At 39.6% G+C, this 27,143-nt stretch overlaps 1 protein-coding gene across 3 annotated transcripts in view; it reads right to left on the reverse strand.

Annotated features, from left to right (window-relative positions):
- The window catches only part of ATRN (attractin), a 176,069-nt gene that overhangs the window by 73,106 nt on the left and 75,820 nt on the right, over positions 1 to 27,143 (reverse strand). For all 3 annotated transcript variants that reach the window (XM_082669774.1, XM_082669772.1, XM_082669773.1), the window contains exons 9-19: positions 26,649 to 26,832; positions 25,482 to 25,636; positions 22,567 to 22,651; positions 19,331 to 19,551; positions 16,877 to 16,998; positions 15,831 to 15,969; positions 13,831 to 14,021; positions 12,280 to 12,499; positions 10,892 to 11,077; positions 10,135 to 10,368; positions 2,054 to 2,191 (exon numbers count right to left, since the gene is read on the reverse strand). In XM_082669774.1, the coding sequence (XP_082525900.1) occupies positions 2,054 to 2,191; positions 10,135 to 10,368; positions 10,892 to 11,077; positions 12,280 to 12,499; positions 13,831 to 14,021; positions 15,831 to 15,969; positions 16,877 to 16,998; positions 19,331 to 19,551; positions 22,567 to 22,651; positions 25,482 to 25,636; positions 26,649 to 26,832 (1,875 nt within the window). The remainder of the gene's footprint in view (positions 1 to 2,053; positions 2,192 to 10,134; positions 10,369 to 10,891; positions 11,078 to 12,279; positions 12,500 to 13,830; positions 14,022 to 15,830; positions 15,970 to 16,876; positions 16,999 to 19,330; positions 19,552 to 22,566; positions 22,652 to 25,481; positions 25,637 to 26,648; positions 26,833 to 27,143) is intronic.

Genomic DNA, 27,143 nt, shown 5'->3' on the forward strand with positions numbered 1-27,143 from the left:
CTCATCCATGTGACAGGGATAATAACAGTGCCTATCCTGTAGGGTTTTGGGGAGGATTAAATGAGATAACACATGAATAAAACACAGTAAGCATTCAAAAAATCATCGCTGTTATCCATAGCTTAAGGACTATACAATTCTAAGAAGAAAACATTAAAGACTTGGTGTCACTCACAGTATTTTTAAATCATGCTTTCTATTATGGATTGCGACTCTGAAAAATAAAGCTACCTCTGAGTTCTGAACAACCGTACTCGGGCCCCACAGATGCCACAGAGGAGAATGTAATTTTTCTAAGATGAGAGCTGAAGATATGGGGACGATGGTACCCTCACAGTGGCACAACCAGGCCCAACAGCTAAAGTCACACATCCTGGATATGGTTCTCAGCATGGCCAAATCTCAGTGAGACCCTGGGCAGGCTACTTGATCCTGGGGATAATAAAAGCAGCACTGTCTCAGGTAGCTACCAGCACAATGCCTTGTATATACTCACCACTCAATAATGTCAGGTACTCTGATTTCTGTCTAATGGATGAAATCTATTCACAAAGAGTGAAAAAAGTTTTACTTAATACCTTTTAATCTGAGCAAGAAATTTTACTTAAGAGTGGTAAGAAAGGACATCAGAAGAGTAATAATAATTGCTCACATCTACCTGTTATGTCCTGCTGACTGCTTTCATTTCAACAACCACCCTACTCTCCCCATTTTACAGATGAAGGAACTAAACCCCAGAGAGGTTCCACTAGGACACTAACTCTCTTCTGGATGCTCTGGGGTCAGATTCTCAAGAACCATGCTAAGGAGTTTGGAGGTGGGATGTGACGAGTAGGTAGAGATTTTCCTTTCTTATTTATTTTCCTACTCAGACCTGATGGGTCTTTCCACTATAAACTAGAACAAACCAAAAAGTAGTTTATTGGTATCACTTGTCATTTTAAAAAATATAATTTGTGTACTAACAATAAAGTGTCCTACTACTTACAGGAATCTATTTGACATGTATGGGGAAACATGGGACTACTTAAATCTTTAAAAATAGTAGAAGTATTGAGGAGTCCAGCTCCTGGTTAAAAACCTACATGTGATTTTTGAGGCCGAACCATAGACAATGACAAAGGCTTTCCCTGGTGGGCCATACCAGGAAAACTGCCCTCCCCACACCAGCCTGGGTGGAAGTCTCTGAGGAGGGCTGAGTCAAGGTCTCAGGTCACCTGGCCAGCCACTCTCTTTCACATATTTGCATTCCTAGCTCAGGAATCTTCATTCCTAGGTCTCTTTATCTGAAGCCTTGGGCAGAGGTCTTCTTCAGTCACCTCTGCTGAGTTTCCATATGGAGGAGGAGGGGAACCTCAAAGAGGCTTTACCCACTCAGTCCCAGGTACTTTTCCACTCTTAGTCCTTCCCCTTCACCCTCCCTCCCGACCCCAGGGGCCATAAAAGGCTTTTTGCTGGGCCTTTTGGTTCAGGGCTCCCTTAACAACAAGTTTTCCCTGAAGCCTATGCTGATCCACTTGACGCTCAACCAGAGCACCATTCCAGGAGGGATAGTGGAACAAGGGGAGTCAGTGCTTTCTCCAGTGTAAGCCTCTTGCTTATACCATCAGAGTAAGTGATTAAAGGCTTAACTTCCTCATTTTTTTCTTTTTAATATTTATTTATTTGGCTGCACTGGGTCTTAGTTGTGGCATGCAGGATTTTCGTTGCCTCACAGGGGATCTTTAGTTGTGGCATGCAGGCTCATGTTGCGGCATGTGGGATCTAGTTCCTTAACCAAGGATCAAACCCGGGCCCCCTGCATTGAGCGTGCAACCTTAACCACTGGACCACCAGGGAAGTCCTTCATTTTTGACTAGTTGCTTTAATGGCTACTCTGACACCAGGCAGCTCTGCTCTCTCTCCCCCAACTCAGCTGAGCTCCTGACAAGTATAACTTAAGAAATGCAATATCTGAAACCAAGTGGCTTTTTTCCTCCAAGATATACAAGTCAAACAGATGCATTATGTGCCACCTGGTTTGCAATCAGTAACCCTGAAAAATTTGACTTACGTTGACATTTTCCCCCATTGGTCGGATCACCATAGAAGCCAGATATGCAGGTCTCACAATGCTTGCCCGTGGTCAGGTTTTCACACTTCTCACAGATACTCTGATTAATGCATTTGCTGTGGCCATTGCACTGGCAAGCTGAAAGAAAGAATTTTAAGGGGCTTTTCCTATGGTAGAGCTGGGTGGAGTACGTTCCACAAGATTTATTTCCAACTATCTAAGTTCCTTATTGCTTCTAAATAATCATCAAAACTACTAAAAACTAGTTTGAGAAATAAGATCAGAACATCAAAAAAGAGCTAATTCAGGAAAATCAGAAATATACCAAGCAAGGTGAAAGTCCAGAGCCATTAAAAAAAAAGTTTTTGTTGTTATTAATTGTAAAAATAATATATGCTCATGATAGTAAATTTGAAAAATACAAGGAAAGGGAAAAAAAATCATATACAATTTCACCACCCAGAGATCACTGTCCACATTTGGATCCTTCCTTCCAATATTTTTTTCTATACAGTTTTACACAGTTGTGTTCATATTAATATTCAATTTTGATTTTTTAAAATGTAGATCACAATTATTTTACCACATTATTTTACCTATCATAAACAAAACTTTAAATGGCAGAATGATTTCTATGAAGCCAAACAGTCACTTAACCATTACATTTTGATATTTAGTTTGCTTTCAATTTTTCATTTTTAGAAAAATAACCATGTTTATATGTAAACATTTCTATAAGTGGAATTACTGATTCCTGATGCATACAGGAGTTTACAACTAGAAAGGCATATGAGGCCTGGACCTCTCAGGGCTGCTCAGGACAGTTGTGCACTGCATACTTCAGGTGGGGCCACTCATGTAGTGCACAACCTGTAAGCAGACCTGTCTTTTTTTCTCCTTAGCTCTATTGAGACATAACTGACATATAACATTGTGTAAATCTAAAGTGCACATTTAAAGTATACAATGTGTTGATCTGATACACTTACTGCAAAATGATGACCACCATAGCTATAGCTAACACCTGCATCATGTCACATAATTACCATTTCTTTTTTGTGGTGAAACATTTAAGATCTGCTCTTTTACAGATCTGTCTTGGTTGGTCAATGTCATACAGTCTCCACCTTGACAACTTTCCATGGCCTTGCACCTGTTCTGTTTACCCACCTGCTTTCTACCCCATCCCTGTAGGTATTTGAGTTGTTTTAAATAGACTGCAACTGAAGAACTTAAAAATGACTACATCAAATATTCCACCAAAATTGCTTAAGATCTGGGGACTATACATGTTTTTCCTGTGAAGATGAGCAACTGTGCACATAGCAAAAGGGCAAAGCCCAACACACAAAAAATGTAATACCTAAAATCATTTACCAAAATATCTGTATTCTGGTTCAAGATAAAAAGATTGAACAAATGCTTCTCTCTCTCTTCCCCTTCAAGATCTCACTGAAATTACAGAAGAAACGTAAAAACAAGGGTTAGGGATAAGATGAAAAGGCGCTATGAGAAGTACTGAGAGATACTTCTGAAGCACTGAATTTCTAGCCAGAACGCCCGAAGTGGGGAGGCACACGGCACAACCATGAACATGCCAAATGCATCCACACACCTGGTCCGTTGCTCCTTCCTTCCTCCACTGTGTAAGGAATGCAGACCATTCAACAACAGCCAGAGCAGACCAGAGCTGGAGAGCCCTGGTACTAGCTAGTCAGCCTCTCCCTTAGGATATCACACCACACCTTCACGACACCCAGTACGCATAAGCCTAGACATTCAGTTATAAATACAAATCAACCTTGAGGAATCACTAGTATGAGAAAATCATCAACCTAAAAGCACCACCTAGATAAACACACGGAACGACTAACTCTGAAGGAAGGATTAATGCAAGAAACTTAAGAGAATGAAAAATACTAATTTTAGCAAATTCAAGGAGGTTTCAGAGATCACTGCATTCATAAAATAAGAAAGCAAGCTCTGGAACAAACCTTCACAATATTTAGAGACCTTGCAAAATGAAAAGGATGAAACAAAATCAGATGCAAAACAAAAACCCTTCAATAGATAAAACAGGAGAACACATATAGCCAAAAAGCTACTTGCCAGAAAATAACAGGAACAGCTGTATGCCAACAAATTTGATCACTTAGATGAAATAGAAAAATTCCTATAAAATACAGGTTACCTAAACTGACTCAAGCAGAAATAGAAAAGCTGCCTGTATTATACTTTACTTACCTATACTAAGAGATTGAATGAATAATCAAAAATCTTCCCACAAAGAAAAATCCAAGCCCAGATGGCTTCACTGGTGAATTCTACCAGTACTTAAAGAAGAATTAATACCAATCCTTTTGCAAACTCTTTCACAGTAAATACAAGAGGAGGGAACACTTCCCTACTCACTCTGAAGCCAGTACTACCCTGGTACCAAAGCCAGACAGTCATAACAAGAAGAAAATTATAGAACAGACCTATATCTCTCATGAAAATAGACACAAAATACCCACCTAGCAAACTAAATCCAGCAACACAGTAAAAAGGATTATGCATCATAAGCAAATGGGCTTTATCCCAGGAATGAATGACTGGTTTGATATCCTTAAATCAATTAGTATAACGTAATATTAATAAACTAAAGAACAAAACCACATCACCATTGTGATACAGAAAATGCATTTGACAAAATCCAGCACCCAATCATGACAAAAGCCCTCAAAAATCTAGGAATAGAAGTAAAATTTCTCAACCTGATAAAGGACAAGTACGAAAAAACTAAGGCCAACATCATACATAATGGAAAAAGACTGAATTCTTTCCCTCTAAGATCAGGAACAAGAGAATGATGTCCACTCTCACCACTTTTATTCAACATTGTACTGGAATTTCTAGCCAGGCCAATTAGTACCCCCAAAATTTTTTTTTAAAAAGGTATCCAGATAGGAAAGACAGTAAAACTGTCTTTCTTAGTAAACAACACAACCTTGTATATAGAAAACCCTAATCCACTAAAAAACTAGTAGAAATAATGAGTTTAGCAAGGTTGCACAATACAAGATTAACATATTGTATTTCTACATATTAACAATGATCAGAAAACTAAATTAAGATAATTCCATTCACAATACCATGAAGAAGAATAAAATACTTTGTATAGTAAATTTAACAAAATAAGCATAAGATATATACATTGAAAACTTTATAAAACACTGCTGAAAGAAAATAAAAAACTAAAGAAATGAAAGACATTCCAGGTTCATAAACTAAAAGGCTTAATTAATATTGTTAAGATGGTAATATACCCCCAGTTGGTCTACAGATTCAATGCAATCTCTATCAGATGTCAGCTGGCTTTCTGTTGATGTTACTGAAACTGACAAGTTCATCCTAAAATTCATATGGAAATTCAAAGAACCCAGAACAGCCATAACAATCTAGGAAAACAAGAACAAAGTTGGAGGACTCAGACTTCCCAATTTCAAAACTTACTACAAAGCTACAGAAATCAAGAGTGTGATATCAGCATAAGGACAGACATATAGGTCAATGCAATAGAAATGAGAGTCCAGAAATAAGTTCTTACATTCAACTGATTTTCAACAAATGTGCTCCCAAAATTCAATAGTAAAAAAATAGTCTTTTCAACAAATGGTACAGGGACAACTGATTAACTACATGCAAAAAGATAAATTTGGACCCCTACCTCACACCATACACAAAAATTAACTCAAAATGAATTATGGAACTAAATACAAAGAGATAAACCTATGTAACCTTAAAGAGAAAACACAGGAGTAATTGTGATTTTTGGGTTAGTTAGGCACTGACTTCTTAGATACAATACCAAAAGCACATGGGATAAACGAAATCTTTTGTATTTCAAAAGATACCATCAAGAAAGTATGTAAAGCAATTATACCCCAATAAAGATGTTAAAAAAAAAAAAAAAAGAAAGTAAAAAGAGGGCTTCCCTGGTGGCACAGTGGTTGAGAGTCCGCCTGCTGATGCAGGGGACATGGGTTCGTGCCCTGGTCCGGGAAGATCCCACATGCCGCGGAGCGGCTAGGTCCGTGAGCCATGGCCGCTGAGCCTGGGCATCCGGAGCCTGTGCTCCGCAACGGGAGAGGCCACAACAGTGAGAGGCCCGTGTACTGCACCCACCCCCCCCCCAAAAAAAAAAAGAAAGTAAAAAGAAACCCATGGAATGGGAGAAAATATTTGCAAACTGTTTAACCAATAAGGGACTTGTATCTAGATTCATAAAGAACTCTAATACGTCAACAGTAAAAAGATAATGTAATTTAAAACTGGGCAAAGAATTTGAATAGACAGTTCTCCAAACACATATAAATGGTCAATAGGATGCTCAACTTCATTAGTCATTAGGGAAATGCAAGTCAAAACCACAGTGAGATACCATTTCTCATATACTAGAACAGCAACAATCAAACAGACACATGTATTGATAAGGATGTGGAGAAATCTGAACCTTTCTATACTGCTAATGAGAATGAAAAATGGTACAGCTACTTTGGAAAACTTTGTGCCCATTATTCCCCATTTCTTTCCCTGGCCCTAGGCAACCACTAATCTACTTTTTGTCTCTATTTATTTGCCCTTTTTTGGACATTCCATATAAGTGATATCATATAATATATAGCCTTTGTATCTGACTGCTTTTGCACAGCATATTTTCGAGGTTCATTCATGTTGTAGAATATATCAGTACTTTATATTCCTTTTTATTGCCAAATAGTATTCCATTGTATGAATGTACCACATTTTGTTTATCCACTCGCTGGCTGACAGACATCTGGGTTGTTGCCACTTTTGTCTATTATGAATAATACTTCTATGAGCACTCCATACAAGTTTTTTTTTTAATTAATTTATTTATTTATTTTTATTTTTGGCTGTGTTGGGTCTTTGTTGCTGCGCGTGGGCTCTTCTCTAGTTGCGGCGAGTGGGGGCTACTCTTTCTTGCGGTGAGCAGGCTTCTCACTGCAGTGGCTTCTCTTGTTGAGGAGCACGGGCTCTAGGTGCACGGGCTTCAGTAGTTGTGGCTTGCGGGCTCTAAAGCGCAGACTCAGCAGTTGTGGTGCACCGGTTTAGTTGTGCTGCGGCATGTGGGATCTTCCCGGACCAGGGCTTGAACCCGTGTCCCCTGCATTGGCAGGTGGATTCTCAACCACTGCACACCCAGGGAAGCCCCTCAGTACAAGTTTTTGTGTGGACATATATTTTCAATTCTCTTGGGTATATACTGGGCTATATGATGGATCTATGTTTAACTTTTTGAGGAACTGCCAAATTGTTTTCCAAAGTGGCTACAGAATTTTACATTCCTACCAACAATTTATGAGGATTCCAGTTTCCTAAATGATGTTGAGCATATTTTCATGTGCTTATTTGAGTTTAAAGAGTTCTTTATGTATTCTGGACATTAGCTTCTTATCAGACATATAATTTGTAAATATTTTCCTATATCCTGTGTATTTTCATTTTACCTGATATATTCTTGATATTAGTGGAAAAGCACAAATTTAACTATTTCATTAATCAAACCACTAGTAGATTAGAAATACAACTGTAGATCCTCCAAAATCTTAGGAAAAAAGGAACAAAGAGAATTTAATCCAGTTCTGTAGATAAAAAGCTGGTTTCTCATTTTATTTTGCATTTTCCTGCTCTACTTCCTTTTCTGAGAATGACTTTATATACTTTTGATAGGAACAGGATAAAGGGAGAAAGTAGGTGATTAAATAGTTAATCCCACTAGGGGACTGTAAGTGGAAAAAAATATGAGAGACCCCTGTAAGTTAATGATCACTCAAGAAAGCAGGTTTGCTTAACCACAAAACTAAGCAGGCCTGCTTAGCAACAAAACCATGCAACAGAAGCATGAGACACGCCCCAAAACAATAAAACAATGGTGGCATGAGACCCACATCCTGCCCAGTAAGCTCGTAAGTTAATGACCCCTAAGACATGCTCTCTGCACACATAAAAAACAATAATTTATGGAAGGGTGACATTCAAAGTGAAAGACCCTTATTGTACTGAAACCTAAAATAATTTTTCTATAATGTCATGACAGTCCTGGCTTGACCATGTAGGGACAAGAAAACTCCCCTGCCCAACCTGGAGGAGGAGCTTATGATGGAAGCCTGATGTCTACTCAAGAATGAGGAAGAAGGTGGTCTTTTCCCCCACCCCATTTTTCCTTTGATTATAAATCTGTAGCCCACTAAGTTCTCGGAGTGTGGCACCCTCTTGCCAGCTCACTTGTAAGCCTCACAAGTGTCCTATTTTAATAAATCCCTTCTTATCTATCACTTAGCACCTAGATAAATTCTTTCTGTGCTGAGACATAAAGGACTGGAGCTCCTTGGAGCGCCATGGTGCTCACCCCCAACCCCCGGGGGAAAAGACACCTAGCAGTTTCACTTTGCCCACTTTTTCTGTTGGGTCGACATTCAGCTTTATTTTTCTGGAGGGTAGAGGTTTACATACTCTGGATGATAATCATTTGTTATATACCCTGCAGATATTTTCTTCCAGTCTGCCTGTGGCCCTTTATCTTTGTTTACAGTGGTCTTTCCCTTATAGAAGTCCTCACAAAGAACCCAGTGCTCAGGGGCAATGTCTGGCAGGTTCTTGGAGATATTCTTATCCACTCATCTCTTGGGAGTCTTTGCACCTGCCTAGCATCTCCCAACTGCTCTGGAGGCCCATCAGTACATTCCTGAGATTTACTGAAAGTTTGAATCAAAGGTCAATTTTTCAGGGTTGGTTTCTCAGGACAGCTACCATAGCAGGTCTAGGATCAAGGTTTAGGTCAACTCAAGGTCTGTTCCTTCTGGCATCAACCATTGGAAAGGATAGGAAGGAAGGAGAAGGTGAAGGGAAAGGAGAGAGAAAAGGAGTGGGGAGGGGAGAAGAGGGCAAAGAGAGGGGAGGAGGGAGAGAGGGAGGCAGGCAGGCAGGCTGAATTTTTCCTTTTTTCTTCATGTCAAAGGGAAAGAGATGGTTTTCCTTCTCCCTTTTCTTAGAGCATTTCAGTAAGAAAACCTGTATTAAAAAACCCTTCCTGTTCCTTTGATATGTATATGTATGAAAATTTTTAAACCTAAATAAGCCTCTAGTCAGCACTACAAAGCAGAGATGTTTTTCTTAAGTGCTTAAAAGCCATCTCTTTGAAATGTACACATCAAGGGAGCCAGCCCCCCTCCCCTTGCTGTGGGAATGGGTCCAAACTGTAACCACCTGCTTGCCTTAAAGATACAAGTTTGTTTTCTCCTTTGGGTAAAGGCAATTAACTAACCTAGGTGGCCTCCCCAATTACCAGGTAAATTCAGAATGAACTGTGAAAGAATGTAGAGCAAATAGTGCTGTCAAATCCTCACATGAAGACAAGTTATCTTCATTTTGAGAACATGTATATAATGGATTATATACGCTGGGATATTTAAAAGGGTAGAATTTCCCTCTGTTTTTGCAATCTCATTAGTGGATTGCTGTGATGTGGGCCACAACCCGGTTTAATGCTTATTCAATAATAAAACTGTTTCTTTCTTTTCTACATCTGTGGAGAGGAATTTCTGGGTTGGCAGTAGATTTTATTTTTAATTTTTCCCTACAATTGCCACAATGTATTTTTAAGTAAAAAGCAAACTGTAGAACAATATATCATATGCATAGTGTACAGCATAGTATTTTTATTTTAAAAACTATACATCTAGAGGTATCTATATTATACTGTTAAAAGTTTTTCCTTCTAGAGACGAGAAGAGGAATTCTAGTTTTTATTTTACCTACATCTGTAATAGTCGATTTTTTACAATGAACTCATTTCAATACTTTTGTAATGAAAGTTAGCAAGACAACTCACTTAAAAGTCCTTAGTATTTTCATTAATTGACATTAAAAATATTTTTCACATGAAACAAATAGTTTCCTAAACTATCTGTTATTTTTTTCTTAAAGAAATCCATATAAATAATGTAGCTTTCAAGGCTTTATTCTTTGTAAATAGGTAGTGAAACACTTGATTTTGGATACACAAGACATCTTACCTGGACAATGAATGAAAGACCAGTTGTATCTGCTGTCCTCCAGACACATGCTGGAATTGAGAAGGGGCTGTGGATAGGAATTTCCTGTAGGGGCCTGAGAAGGCATTTTCACTGGTCCTTTATAGGAGCCCTCTGTGCATTTCCCTTTGCCAGTATTGCTGGGATCAGTACACCAGCCACAGCCTGGTTGCTCCAAGCAGTGACTACAGGTACAGTAGCCTGAACAATTTTCAGCTGTAAAAAAACATACGTTACAATTCACTATCATATGTAGTCTTAAATTCATTGTATTTAAATTACCTTTTTCTTTAACAGACTATTCAACTTCTGTGAGTCAAAATTCTTATTCTATTGTGATTGTTTAAATGACATAATAAAACTTTAAAAAGCCCAATATCTTGTCCAACATATAATAGAGACTCCTCCCCTCCTCTCTCAATCTCAGGATGTTTAGAGATCATCTCCTGGAAATCACTTCTTTATGAATTAGGAGATTAAGATGTCGAGATATTACATGGATTGAGCAATATAATACTGAGGCTGGGCAAATTATTTCTGTACTCTGTGATCCATCCTACAGTTGTTTACTTGTGTCATTGTTCTTGGTTCTGTATGCAGGTTCACATCAGGCAGTCTCTGGACAGTCCTGAGCAGGAGGTCAAGTCTGGTCTCATCCCTAGAATTTTCAGAGGCTGACAGCACTGCCCTACACACAGGAGTTGTCACCCATACTGCCTAGAGCTCACTTTTCACTCACGGGGGCAGCTGCTCATGGTATACCACTCCATACACTGGCCAAAAGGGAAGGAGGCCACGTAGGCATTGGAGTCCACGCACTGCTTCATGTTGCTGCACCACATGCACTCGGAGCTGCCGCTGGTACACTCCCCACATGCCGTCCGCAAGGCACACGGTGTCCGGCACTGCTTGGCACTGTGGTTCGCTGGGAAGTAAACCGAAGAGAGACACTTAGAGCTCCCACTATGTCAGCTAAGGTCAAAGGTTTTTCAATGTGGGTTGTGACCCACTAGTGTGTCATGAAATCAATTCAGTGGGTTACACTAAATGCAGAAGAAAATAGAAAGTCTTAGGTCATCAAGTACTATTTAGTCAAGTATATTTATATACTTGGGGGAAAAACAGTTTTTCTTTTCCAAGAGCATTAAGGACAGACATGAGGGAACAAGCTAATCTTTCCATATGAGTAGAGGTTCTAAAGCTCCTTATAATATAGGAGACCCAGGATGAACTTCAGGGGTTTTACAACCCACCTGAATATACAAAATTGCATCTTTGTATATTCTGGGGGAAAAAGAACCACAGCATTCATTAAATTCACCAAAGCACTCAGGATCCAAAATGGCTGAAAAGTTTCCCTAAATATTACACTTTAAGGTGACCCCTACAGTGCTATGAATTCTCTTCCACACCTCTGTATTCCTCAGACAAATGACAGTACCTTCCTAAAATAAGACATGATGTCAATGGAGTCCAGTCTCCCAAAAGCAGCCACAGAATTCCAACTACTGCTTGTAAGTACCTCTGCAGGAGGAGGACACTGGTCTAGGGCTGCAAATGCCACCCCTGTGCCTGCCTTTAGGAAGCCTAAATGTGCCTAGAGAGCTTCAAGCCTGTGAAGCTACTCCAAGTGTCCGGTCCTTCAGCACCCTCCTGCAGCTTTATAATGCTGAAGGTTTGCTTCTGCTTCCTGACACAGAGCTACTCCCATCATTTTTCTCCCCACTGACACTATCTTTCTGCCCATTGTCCCTGCAGTGATCTGCTTGCTTTTCTGATCTTTTCTTTGGATTTTTTGTTCTTTCTTCCACAATATTTCCCTGCCAACACCAAGAAATTTGCCTTTCAGAGAAATTATCAATACTTTTTGTGGTCAACAAACCAATCAATCTCATGGTTAATCAGAATATTAGTGTTAGTTATTTTTGGTTTTGTTCATGGCTCACACTATTCAGAGCCAAACACTATTTCCTTCTGCTTTAAAAATTCTGTGTTACACTCTGCTTCATATGCTTGAAATCAATACTCCATCGGTTTTTCATGAAAATTTCATAATACTTAACTATGCCTTCTACAGTTTCTCTTTCGATGAACTTCCAGTAACGCATAATTCACCCATATACTTACCAGGTCTTTCACAGACACTACCATTGAGTGGGTTGATGCAGGTTGCAGCTTTTAAGCCCGAAGTACTGGGTTCGGACAAAATTCCACAGAATCCAGCATCACTGGGCTCAGATGGCATCCACTGTAGCAAACTATTTGTGAATGGGGACATATCTTCCCAGCACCAGTAGGACACATTGATCTTCCGAAGGCCAACCCACGGGGTTAAGGTGAGCTTGGACTGTAGGCAAAACAGGCACAGCTATGAATATAATCAATGTCTTGACCAAAACTGGATTCTAGACAAAAACCATTAAGTTACATACATCCAAAAGATAAAGGAAAACCTCCCTATCCCGATTCAGCCATGGTAGATTACTGCAGACCATCATTTTTCTGTTACATATCATGCCTGGCACTTTAATATGGCCATTTTACAAAGGACAGAAATATAGTTCGGAGAAGATATCAATATCAAAGTAATAATCAAGTTCCTAAATTTCTACATGCTATGACAAATGCTATGAAGGAATGACCAAACCCAACTTGGTTTAAATGTCTATTTATACGTGAAATCATTGTATCGATATTTATGAAATACCGGTTATATGCCTATCATTATCTAAGCCTGTTTTGGAAGCTCTGGCTAGTTCAGGCTTAGATAAATGATGATTAAAGATTCCCACCTTCAGCTGGGGAGGTGGGGGGTATTGGCTGTCACCGAATTTATAGAGAAAATAGGACAATGAATTCCTGGGAAAGTCCGTCTCAGATGCCACATGTAGCCAAAACCCAGACCCCACTTCCTATGTCCTTCCCAAGGAAGTGCTTCCCATTCCTCCTACCTGCTTGACATTTCCCCCTAACTGTTCTATACCAAAGACAATGTTGTTGAAAGAGCCGTTGTCTTGTATCTACTTGACTGAGGGTAGGACCACAGTTCTAGGGCTCTGGACTAAAAAAGACAAAATGTGACTGTGGAATATCAACTACAAGCTGCCTGAGAGTACTGGGTGGACAGGAAGAGAACTTGGGGACTTTCTGTGCTCAGAAACTCCTGATAAGAAGATGCCCTCTCCTTTTGGCTTGGTCAGATCTAAGAAAGACCCAAATGGATGTCTATTTCTTAGGATGATTAGCATTAAATCATATTACACACTGTAATAATACCTGAAATCTGAGAGACTCAGGTGGCTTAATTCAGCTCAGCTAATTAGTAATGGCATTCCCCTCCCCCACCCCAACAGAACCTAGGGATAAAACAGATATGAAATCATCTACTGATGTCACAGGATATGTGCATATGTAAACATGCTACTGTTCAATACACATGTAATTATTGATATATCTTATAATTTAATGAAATATGACTAATAAAAATAAGGTGTTGGAAATTTAAAGATAAGAAAGAATTTATTAAAAGAAGAGAATTTGACAGTGCAGTTCCATAGTGTATTACACTGCACCTACTAGCATTCCTCCTGCTGCCAAGCACATCACAGGTAAGCTGTAGTCATGCTGTCAGTAGAAGGATGGATACTAGAAACTTAATTTCCAAAGATTTTAACTCACCATGCTCTGCGATGATTGCATGATTCGCAGCTGCTTAAGGACAAATTCCACCTTCTTCTGGGTTGTAAGAGAAGCCAAAAAGGCATTGTGGTTCCTACAGGACAATTTTGCATTGTCATAATTCTCTTTGGCAGTAGTAATTTTCAGACATGAGTTTCCAACCAAATGCCAGCCAATGCCACAGATATTTTCTTTATTAAAGAGGGGAGAGAAAAACAAAGAGTTTTAGAAATCACACAAAACTACGTATATTAGCAGCTTGAACTGCTGAAAACCTAAAGGGCTTTTGTGAGCTGAATTCTAGATACTTCATTCAGATGTGGTGAGTGCATCAGACACATTACTAAGAACCAAATACAGAATACACACAAGAATTTTTTAAATGTTTATCAGTCATATTTCCTGGATCTCAAGATGCATATTCTGAGGTCAACCCTCCTATGTTTTAGAGGAAAACATTTGTTTGATGTCACTGTTAAACTTATAAACCTCCTTTTGAAGAAAAATCAGAAACAAGGCTAAAATCCTAAGAGCAGAAAAATGAATATGCATTATTGGAAAGATGGGGTGGAAAACTGCAAGAACAGAAATGAGTTGGTGAGTGAGCAAGCTGCACTGTTTTCACATCAAGTGAAACAAAACATCCAAAAAGTGAGGTGGAAAGAGGATTTTTGGGAAATAAACCGAAGTGCTACAGTACACCAGGTAAGTTTGTAATCTGCTACTGTGACCTCCCTGTACCCACCCAAGGAACTGCAGAAGCTATACATGCTTCCCGGAAGACAGTGCACGAGCAAAGCAACTTCACTGGAACCAAAGTACCCTGGAGATGCCCTCAACGATGTTCATCAACAGCCAGTGAGATAAACGGAAGGTGCCACAGGAAAGGGATCATTTCAGAGCAGATAAAGACTTGTTCCTCAAAGTGTGGCATCAGTGTCATTGCTCGCTGAAATGCAGATTCTAGGGCCCCACCACAAATCTGTGCCAGAATCTGGCTTCTAGCAAGACCCCCAGGTACTCTGCTATGCCCTAAAGTTTGAGATGCAATGAGGTAAAAGAACAAGAACCCCACTCTAGCAAGCTGAATCAAGTACTTCCGAAGGATTTCAAGAGGGGCCCCAGTAGACTCCAGCTACCCTGTACTTGTGTTGCACAGAGCCAAAGAAGTCCCCTTCCTGGGCTTCCTGGTTGAGCAAATATATCATACAGTTTCAGCCATGGCTGGCTGGCTTCAGGCCCCCAACTCATCATCCTGAACCTCAGAAGTGCTATAAATTGAGGTATCTGGGGCTGGGGTCATCCCAGGAGGTGCTGCTGACAGAGACATCTCTCCTTTCCTTCTTATCAGAAGGTGCTGAAAACCTGATCCCAGTGGTCAGTAAGAAGTACTCTTCATAAAGTGTACAGCAGGGGCTTCCCTGGTGGCGCAGTGGTTGAGAGTCTGTCTGCCGATGCAGGGGACACGGGTTCGTGCCCCGGTCCGGGAAGATCCCACATGCTGTGGAGTGGCTAGGCCCATGAGCCATGGCCGTTGAGCCTGCATGTCCGGAGCCTGTGCTCTGCAATGGCAGAGGCCACGGCGGCGGGAGGCCCGCATACCGCAAAAAAAAAATAAAAATAAAAAAATGAAGTGCCCAGCAGACTGGCTGCTGAGACTGCTGCTTTCTACTCCCAGGTTACCGTAGAGTGGGGTAGGGACAACGGAGAGTGGGGTTGGGACAAGAGAGCAGGCTCAATGACACAGAGTCAAGCTGTCCTTGATTCTCCACAGCAGCAGATGACGCTTCACTTTCTTTCAAAGGATGGTAGAAGTAAATACTTAAGAACTGTATTTCTGCTTTAAAATATAACAAACCACAATAGTGGTGACGGGGAATGAATGGATAAAATGAGTTCGCCCCTTTTGCAGGGTTCAATCTAGGCTGCACAGTATTGAGGGTGTGTGCGTGTGAAGTCTTTGGACCCACACACATCAAGATGCCCCTGGCAAGGCCTACCAGGCAGGGCGATGCACTCCTGATTCCGAGGCTCCCACTGGCAGTTCTGGTCCAGGGCACAGCTCCTGCAGCTGGTCTTCTTGTTACAGTAGTACATGGGGTTATCCTTGGGGCAATGATCGTACCTGGAAATGGAGATCTAGAATACAATGGACAAAAGCTTTTCTCTTATATCCACAGAGAGAACTCATGGCAAGAACAAATAGGATACTAAAAACAACAGTCTAACTGAGGAAGCAAACTACAAATACATACATACATAAATAAATAAATAAAATGTAGATGAAGCAGCACTGCAGTGGAAACACTATAGTGAAATGTTCTGTTCAAGGACATGCCTTTACCTGGCAAGGAAGCAGTGCATTCTTTTAAGCACCATGCTTCAACTTGCTTATCTGCAGAATGGGAATGTTGAACTTGCTGCTTTTTAAATGTCTCCCAAACATTCTAAAAGTTTTTAATTTTATGAGCTGCTTTACAGACTGACAAATAATGTCTTATAAACAGTGAAAAATTATAAACGTTGAGTCATCATATCTTTTTTTTCCTTATAACCTAAATAAAAAATCATAAATGGTAAGCATAAATTATGTTGAGCCAAGATATAACATAAGACAAGGAGATTTTGCAAAGTCTATTATTTCCACAATTCAGTTTGGTTGCTGCTACACACCTGTCTCACTTTCACTCTCAAGTCCTAAATTGCTCCCCAAACCCTGCATATGTAGAGGGAGCACACCATTACAAACTTCACGCCAGGAATCTAGTACTTAGCCATAGCCATGCATAGGGACTGGGGTGTACTCAGAATAATAATCTTGCCTTCTTCTAAAACACCACACATCAATCCTCGTGGCTAACAGAACCTTTGGAATTAGGACATACAGAGCATCCCTTACTAAAAGAAACTTGAGCAATAATAAAATCCAAATCTACACTGAAGGTTTCAAAGATAACTCTGGGCTATACCATACGCTCTAAAATCTACATCTAATCCCACTCAGGATTTTTCTATCCTCTGAAATCCTTTAGAAACAGCCTCTGACCTGGCCTTCTGTGCAGCTGTGGTTCATAGGGACACAATGGTCATGGCACCAGTGGCAGTCATTTGTGTTGGCCGTGCAGCTGTAACAATCCGTGTGTTGGTCACATCTGTCATGGTCAAGAGCTGTGAAGAGAAGAAAAATTCATCAACTGTGACAGCTTCTCCTCAGAAATGTCACAGGCCATTACAACTGCTGTTGAGCAAGATATGACACTGAGGCAAAAAAAATAAAATAAAATAAAATAACAAGCCTTGGGAAGTAAAATGAGGAGTGAAACTGGCAGGAAAATATATTGGTGTGTTCAGGTCAAAACAGTAAATAAGTAAACAATCTGAAGAAAAGTAAATAAGTAAACAATCTGAAGAAATGCCATTTTGTACTCCACCCTCCTAACAAAAGTACACAGAAAGTGAAAAACAAAGATAGAATAATTCAACGATGTGATATAAAGGAAATAGGTCTGGTTCTTCCAATATTTTTCTTTTCAAGAAAGAAATCAACTAGCAGTTGAATGAACACCAAGAGCAGCCCAGGGGCTAAACAAAGAAATGTAGGAGACCAAGCCATTCCTCCAGCTATAAATGCAAGGCTGCTCTGGGCACAGGAAGCAGGCAGCACCACAGAACCCCAAAGAAGGCAATACACATATATGTAAGTCCAAGAAATTCTGGGCTACTAGAGACCTGTTGATCTCCTACTGACCCTAGACAGGTCAAGGTCAGCAATGAAAGAGAAGCCACACAACAGTGCTGCCTCATCTATTGAACCATTCATGGACATGGCACATGGTAGAATCCATGGACAAGAAAAGGCAGGGCCCACCCTCACGAAGACCCCAACAACCTGCTCCTTAGGCTGTTCTTCCTGCCCTGGTTATCACCCCATGGACTGGGCCCACAGAGAAAGCAGAGTGAACCAAGGAAGGTGACATCTGAGATGAGTTCATAGCAAATGGGTTCATAATGAACCACCTAAGGTAATTAAATATTATTTCCTATAAACTTGCACATTTAATTTGAACTTTTTAAATATGGTTAAAAAATAACTATTTCACTGATCGTATCCCTTTTAGGAGACAGTGACTAACCCTACCAAGTTCTGGTCATGTTAGTTCTCCAGCACTCACCAGCCCACCAATGAACCTGTAAAGCTGCCTGGGTGTTCTTACTGAGGATTTATGTTCAGTTTAATTTGGAGCATTCCAGGAGAGTGAAAGCTGCCTCTATCCATCATAACTCTCACGGTAACTGCTACACCAACCCTAACAGTTAAGAAATTCAGTCAACATAGTTTAAATTAATTGAAGTGAAACAATATTTTTCAGAGACATTTTTCTTACTTTTAAAGGACTTTCTCACATATGACTTCATTGTATTGCACTGTGCTATTATGTCAGAGCAAAAGGGTAAAAGGAGCTGAGTAGGTAAGATGAAGAAAGTTTGGACAATATAAGGGGTGGTTCTAGAAGGAGGGATCACTGTTCATCCTCAGCAACTGTCTGCCTTGCTATCACTGCTGTGCCCAACTAGAGAAGCTAGAAAAGAATAATACCTCTATCCACTAGAACAATCTACTCCAACATAGCTTTTCTGGATTGGCCCTCTTAATCTCATCCTTAATGTTAGAACTGCATAATCCAATATGGTAGCCACTAACCACATGTAGTTTTTATTTATTTATTTTTTGGCCATGGTGCGTGACATGTGGGATCTTAGTTCCCCAACCAGGGTGGAACCCATGCCCCCTGCAGTGGAAACGTAAAGTCTTAACCACGGGACCGCTGGGGAAGTCCCCACATGTAGTTTTTAATTTAAATTAATTAAAATTTTAAAATTCAGTTCTTCAGTCACACCAGTCTCATTCCAAGTGTTTGATAGCCACATATGGCTAGTAGCTAACATATTGGGACAGCGCAGATATAAAAAGTCCTACCAGATTGCAGTGCCTCAAAACAGCTGAAACTAGGTTCTGGAGTTGGTATACAAAGTCTATACAATGCTAAAAGGTTTTGTCTTCATCATTAGCAAACAGCATACGTGGCACGTTCCTATCCATTATAAAGATGTTTACAATCCAATTTTCAAACACCCATAAAGCATTTGCCCAAGTTATTACTGAATAATTTTGGATAATAAAATGAACATTAAAAGTACACATTGGATGGGCTTCCCTGGTGGCGCAGTGGTTGAGAGTCTGCCTGCCGATGCAGGGGATACAGGTTCATGCCCCGGTCTGGGAAGATCCCACATGCCGTGGAGCGGCTGGGCCCGTGAGCCATGGCCGCTGGGGCTGCGCGTCCGGAGCCTGTGCTCCTCAATGGGAGAAGCCACAGCAGTGAGAGGCCCGCGTACCGCAAAAAAAAAAAAAAAAAGCACACATTGGATAAGTGACTTCACAATTCAGATAAAATGAGATCTCAAAGTAATTAAATTTTAAGAAGAGATAAAAACATACTTCCTTTAGAAAAACACTCTGATTTTAACTTTTCTTCTTGTGCTTCAGTCGCCAACTCCCAGGAGACACACTGAGATGACCCTGTGTCCCACACACACCGGATGCCAGGTCCTGCTGCTAGACAAGCAGCTTCACTCTGGTGTGCTTCACACTGTTCTGAAGTAAATACCAGGATGTCACTGAGGAGGAGACTATTGAAACCACCAAATACATACATGGTGCTAAAAGAAAAAAAAGAGAGAGAAAGAGTTCACTGGAAACTTACATAAACAAATGCATGATATACTTCTTATAATCTTTAAACAAATCTCACATATCAAAAGTCCTGTAAAAAAGTTATTTTCAAGACCTCAAAAAACATTCTTATACCTTTACTTCCCAAATTCCAACCTTTCACAATGGCCTGTGACTACCCAGAATAGTTCCAATAATCTACCTCCTCTTTACAGCTACTATATTAAAAAGTTCTCATGATAAGTGAGTGACTTTTAACCAGGATTCTTCAAAATATTTTAGTGACAGGGCAAGCTAGCATATTTTAAAATTATACACATAATCCTATATCTACATGTTTTTAAATATTAAAAATAAGTATGTACAATTTAAGAAGTATAGATAAAGGCTCTCTAATCAAAACTGTGTAATGAAAACATAGACCAATAAGAAAGAGATAAAAGTGCATATGAAAATTTAGTACACAGTACAAGTCACATTTTAATTAGTGGAACAGATGATTTCAAGCATTTCTTTCAACTCTGAGATCCTATAATCCACCAGGAAGTTTAGTACTAACCCACAATGAGGTATCAAATAATTCACTCTCACTGTGCCTCAATTTTCCTCAATCGACAGAGGATAACTAAAGCATAAAGATTCTGTGGTTGTATTTTTACTATATCTGAAAACTGACATATTTCAGTAACCAAAAATGAACACCAGGTTTAATTTTTAACTTCATATTGGTTTACTTAGTATCACATTATATAGTCTGGTTTCAGCTAGTCAATTTATTGCTTAAACCAAATAAGCTCCATCGGCCTCTCAGTACAGCTGGTGTGCTTAGCAATTCTGAATTCATCTGGTCACATCGGCTATGTGAGGGTAGGCAAAGTCCTTCAAAGAGGCTTGGAGCAGGGAACTGAAAAGAACAGCTGCATCTGCAGCAGTCTCAATGCCTCACAGCCCACTCTTCTTCCTGCCTCCCTCAAAAACCACAAGAACAACGACTAAGTGAAGCACAGCTGGCCCAATGCAGATGCTCGATTAAGGGAACCATCATTCAAAATGTGGAAATCACGTGAATCAGAGTTTCTCTTTAGGTAAGTTACTTCACAAAATTAAACTAACCATTACAGCAGAAATTAACACAACACTGTAAATCAACTATACTTCAATTTTAAAAAATTGAAAAAAAAATTAAACTAAACATGGTTTTTTACTACATGACCTCCCTTGTCATGCCCTGTCCCCCTCCAACCCTGGCCCATTCATACAGATACTCACATATAGGCTCAAATACTCCACTGGAATTATACAAAAAGAAGCACATTATTATAACGCAGGCAAGCCATTCCCAATTTTGATTCATGGTTAAATTACATCTTACGGTAAACTTCTGTCAACTTCTCTGAGTTTATATAAAACCTCCGAAATGTTTTGATAGAAAATCCATTTATTTGCTAATTATCATTATGGTACTAACAGCTGCCATTTAGCAAATGCCTATTATGTGCCAAATCTTATGCTAGGAGAACACCATGAATATAAAGATGAACACAGCTGAGGCCAGGCACTCACAGGCAAGATGATGACAAAATGGACCCACTGTTTTTCAGATGAAGAACATCAAGAGGCACTTACTAGAAAACTTTAAGCCTTTTCCTTACTGAGGAAATATCAAATTACAATTTAAGATAAGACTTCAGGGACTTCTCTGGTGGTCCAGTGGTTAAGAATACGCCTTCCAATGCAGGGGACACAGGTTCGATCCCTGGTCTGGGAACTAATATCCCACATGCCATGGGGCAACTAAGCCCACAGGCTGCAACTACTGAGCACGTGAGCCGCAACCAGAGAGCCCACGTGCCACAACAAAAAAAAGATCCCGCACGCTGCAACGAAGATCCCACGTGCCACAACTAAGAACCAACGCAGGCAAATAAATAAATAAATAAATATTTTTAAAAAAGATAACACTTCAAATTAGTAGTCAAAAATTCTTCCATTTAAATCTATACCTATCAAATATTCCCACAGTAAAACCGTATTTATTGCTAAATTTCAGCTGTTTACTTTGTGAAAGATGTCCCTTTTTCCAGTATCTAAGTGTTTGAATTCTGTCAATTCTTCCTTCACATCTCCACGATAGGTTGCTTTCTTATCTTTCTTAATCCAAGGTGAATTACCTCATCTAACTTTCATTATCACAACAGAAATTTTGAAAATGAAGGGAATCCTAACATAATATACATAGGCATTATGGCATTTAAATAGTTTCAGGATTGATAAGGCCTAGAATTTTAAAAGGTGAAGTAAACAGTAATCAGAGAAGAAACAAAATGAGAAAAAATTAACAACATGATTAGACTATTTTAACAAATGAAAAAATCGGTAAAGCACACTATAAGGTACAGGTCACATGGCCACTCTGGAGCTCCCTTATATGAAAGATGCTTCTCCAGGGGCAGATTTGTGAAGAGCTCTATTAGTTTGGGCCAGGCACTTCTGAATGATGCAATGAAATGCAGTGCAGACTTCAGATTATCCAAAGACTTGATATATATGAAGCACCACAGACTTGACCTATATGAAGCATCAGAATCTCCCCACCTCTGTTCCCATATCTTATCCCTTACCTAAAGTGCCCTCTCTCCTTTTTTTCAAATCTTTCTTCACCACTCAGACAAAAGCACCACAAACAATAGCAAATAGCAGAAGGCCTAAGACAGTAACTGCACACAACTTTTGTTGTCCCATGCACTCAGACAACACCAAACATAGCTTACTCCGGCATGCTAACAAAACTACATCAACAAATATGGCATTAGAAGTAATTCAAATCCACATCAAATATTTTAAATATAGATCAGGAAATTCATACCTAACATAATGCTATGAAAAAACAATGGGATAAGGTAATCCTATGAATAATATGTAAGTCCAATATCACTTCATATTTTACTTCATTTTCATTTTAAACACAAGAGAAAAGGAACAAGCACTTCTTCTTCAATTACCTGTTATATAAGACTGCTGAATGGCCAAATCTGTTGACATCATGGTGGAGATCAGGTCTGGGAAGCACTGACCATCGGTCACAAGCTAGGAGCAAGAAAAACACATTTCAGAAGGGACTGTCACTCATAATCAATAGGGACTGGCATTTTCTTTGGGAAAGAAGACTGTAATAAACACAAATATATCTCTCAGTTTTTCTTAGTCACAACCATTATTTCTGAAGTAAAATGCAGCAGCAACAGAACAGAAGGGCAAGGAAGAACGGTAGGACTCTATAGCAATTCTAATTAGTGAATGCACATTCACATCACTCACTCTGTTGCCTATCAATATTACCCACTAGAATGTTTTTTTTTTTTTTTGCCATACGTGGGCCTCTCACCGCTGCAGCCTCTCCCGCTGCGGAGCACAGGCTCTGGACGCGCAGGCTCAACGGCCATGTCCCATGGGCCCAGCCGCTCCGCGGCATGTGGGATCTTCCTGGACTGGGGCACGAACCCGCATCCCCTGCATCAGCAGGCGGACTCTCAACCACTGCGCCACCAAGGAAGCCCTAGAATGTTTTTTAACTTAAGCAAATTTTACATTTTTCAAAGCTTACGTAAGTAAAACATGTGAATTCCATAATTATTTTTCACTCTATATTGCTTTGCCCAAACTCAGTAACTAAAATAGAAATGTACAGGTGGAAAATTAAAACTAAAAAAAAAAAAAAAATCAAACTTTATCTAATTTTTAAAAGGTCCTTTCCTAGACCCCCTAGATCTACTAATTTCCCTTTGTTCTGATTCACGCTAGCAACTTCTCTTCTGGACCTCAATACCAACAGGTGCTGCTGAACCATACCAACCTCTGACTCACTGTCTTCTGTTCCCAGACACACAGACTTTCACACTCACTAAACAAAGGTTCTTCCACTCAATCTGGACATTTATTCAACCCTGACAACAAAAGCTTTCACTTTCTTCTCCTACCCAGCCTAAACTCTGTGGTCTTCCTCACATGCAGAACAGAGGCCATCAACTCCCACAGCTTCCTGACCACCCACCTTGCTTCCTTCCCTAAAACCAGTGTGGCAGGAGCCCTTCCTCTTATCCCACCTGACTTTTACCACAGTATTTAAATATGCCCAAGGAGGCACTCAACTTACCCCTTTTCTTCCCTTCACAGACAAGGGTTTTTTTTTTTTAATTAAAACGGTCAACATTCACTGTGTATATCTCACCATATATTACTTCTCAGCCTCCTGTAATCTGGATCATTCCTCCATGTCCAGAGGGTAGTAACTGATCTCTTTGTTGCTAAATGTGAAAGACTCTCCAGTCCTTATTTTACTTAATCCCTCTGTAGCCACTGTTAACTGCTACCTCTCAGGTCCCCAGTTTTGCCTCACTTTCCTCCTATTCTCTGACATGCTTCTGCCATCTCCATTCTCTTTAAGACTTCTTTATGTATCTATTCCCTGGCTCTTTGCTTGTCCCTGATGACACATGCTCCCTACAGAAGTTCACCCCCTCCTACAGCTCCCCACTGATCTCTGTACTGCTCTGTCCCACAGTCATCTCCAGCTGAACATGCCCCCAAATCCAATTTACTCACTTCCTCCCAGACCCTGTCCCTCTACTTCTATTTCCAACCTTGGTAAAAAACACCATCTACTGTGGCCCACACCAGATACCAGATAAGGATGCTGTCACAGCTCTCAAAACACACTCAGGACAATCCTCGGGTTCCCAGTAATTCTCAAACACATATGTCTCTTTATCCTCATTGCCACTTCCACAGTCTTGGCTCAAACCCTCCTCAGGATTTCATCAACAGCCTCCTAACTCCCATCTAGACCCTTCCCAACTACTCATCACAATGCCACAAAAAGATCTTCCTAAGACACAAATACAATTCTATCACCTCTTCTGTAAGATTCTTCAAAAAGCCCAAACCCCTCAGCATGACATAACAGGTCCCTCAAGATCTGACCAGACAACTGCTTGCTTCTAGTTCCACTTAGAGCCACTCTTCCCTGATGTGCTACTAGAATACAGCCAAAACTAAATACTCATAGGCCCAAAGTATGTGGCATGGTCTCTTTCCACCTCTGTGTCTCTAAACATGGGCTTCCTTTGCCTGATAAGTCCTGCCTAACTTGGCCCAGCCAACTTCCCAGTGCTAGGACCCAGCCTGGATGGCCTCCTCAAAAAGGCTTTCCCTGACTGTACCCTTTACCCCTCATGAACTAAGGGATGCTCACAGGTGCTCTCATATGTTCTTCTCAGAGCAAGTAACACCCTGAATGCAATTATATTGTCTGCTCAGTTCTCTGCCTCCCCCACCATGAGGCCAAGGACTGTAACTTATTCCTCTTATGATCTCCAATGTATAAGTTCAGTGGCTGGCACGTAAATGTCTGTTAAAAAAGAACATCTGATGATATTTATATTTATATCATATGATATATGATAAATATTAAAGAATTTCTAGTATCTGTTTTGCATGAACCAATATTGCCCTCTTCTGGTCAGTACATTACCACACCAAATTCTTAAAAAATCGCTGTCCAAGTATTACATCAAGAATGTGTGAAACCAGTTTCAAGGGAATAAGATAAACTTAAACCAACTTAACACAATGCTGGTGGTCACAACTACGTAACACATATTACTATGTAAGGCTTTTATCTGTGACACAGGAGAGCCCAATCACCCCAACTCATCAAAGGAGGGACTTCAAAAAGAATTTAATATAGAAGTAATGCTTTTTAACAGATTACAGTATCAGTCAAATTAACATAAAAAATTCCATTTGGACCTCTTTCAAATAGCTTGACCATTTTTAACTAGAAATATTTTGTTTCTTTTAAAACGTTGCTTACAGACAAAAAAGATTCTTAATGCTAAAATGGCTTTGGGAAACATACCAATGTCGTAAGCCATGAAATCTGAAGAGAAGCATTTGGCTCCATGGCTCATGGATGTGTCATTGTGTGTGTTTCCTCCAAACACCAGCATGGTTCCACTCACTATCACAGCTGTGTGCAAGTAACGGAAAAATCGGCTGTCCTTAAGAATAGTCCTTTTAAGTTTATTTAAAAATAATAAATACAAGGTTAGTTCTTTAGAATATTTATCATCTATTTGCTAATACAAACATAACCATTTTCTTAACTTCAGATCCAAGTGTGCAAATAATTCTAGATTTTTCTCTGTATATAAGTAACTTTCTCAACAATAAACATGTAAAATTGAAAGACGTATGAGAATTTTGATAAGATATGTTAAGAGCCTTAAAAATGTTCATACTCTATGTTCATACTCTATAATTCCAGTTTCTGAGTAGATATTATGTGAAATATGGATTGAAGCTTACATATGTTTTATTAATAAGACAAGAGCTAGAAACCAAAACTTCCAACTGTATGGGCTCAGGATACCCACATGATGGAGTATTACACAGTCACTAAAAATGAAAATTTTAATGACAGACAATGTAAAATGGTGTCCACAGCATGGTCTCAAATATGTAAGGAAATATGAAAAGAAACCATTGCTTTATAATTATATTATTTCATAACTCAAATGTGCTTTACATTTTTTAAGATTAGCATACTTTATATAGACCAGTATATAGTAGAGTGAGGACAGCTCTAATCTTTTAGGTACTGAGACCACCTCTGTTTGATGATTTCATGGAATGATGCCAGTAACTGACCCTAATGATAACACCTTGGTCAACAAGAAAAGGTTAAAAAGTGGATATATTCTACTTAATTACAATAGTGTGCATAAACTCAGCTATGTAGAACAATTTATTCCTTAGGATTCTGAAGAGCTAAAATTTTACAGTGGTACTGAGTGTATGAATATTGAAAAACAAAAAAAAACCAACAAAAAAACCCAAGATTCTAATCAACCTACTACAAAATTATAGATACTACTACTTTATTACTTTCTGCTTATTTCACAATTTCTGTTTACAACGATGAAGAGAATTATCTGCAAGGCCTGAAAACAAAAATGTAGCACAATTTTCCCAGCAACTGCCAGAATTCCCACCTTAAAGTGAAAGCTCAAGAAAAAGCACCCACCACATCTGGGTGTCCACATTGTATCTGTAGAGATCATCTGCAAGCCGGTATTTATTGGCACTGAAAGCCTTGTAGCCTCCATGAATATACAGGGACCTGGTCCTGTGGTCATAGACACTGCTATGGCCATAGCCCCCTTGGACAAGGGCACCCTGGGTATGTAATATACTCCATGTGTTCTTACCTGGAAAGGGCAAACAGTTAAAGGCAAATGTTGCAGGCTCCTCCTAATACTTAAAATTACCAATTAGCTTAAGACAAGAGAAGAGATTTCAGGAGACTTGATACATGTAACTTTCTTTAACCATTTTATTTTTAAAGGAAGGCCATCTAAAACTTGTAACAAATCCAGGTGGCCAAACTTCAACCTGTTAAATGTTCTGATGTTCTAATATGTAGGAAAAGAATTACATTAAATTTAAAAGACTCAGATCCCCCTCAATTGAACACTTAATTCCCCATGACCTTTACGGACCAATTTGCAGATGTACTTTA

Source organism: Grampus griseus, assembly GCF_964374135.1.
Source record: "Grampus griseus genome assembly, chromosome: 14".
Taxonomy (NCBI): domain Eukaryota; kingdom Metazoa; phylum Chordata; class Mammalia; order Artiodactyla; family Delphinidae; genus Grampus; species Grampus griseus.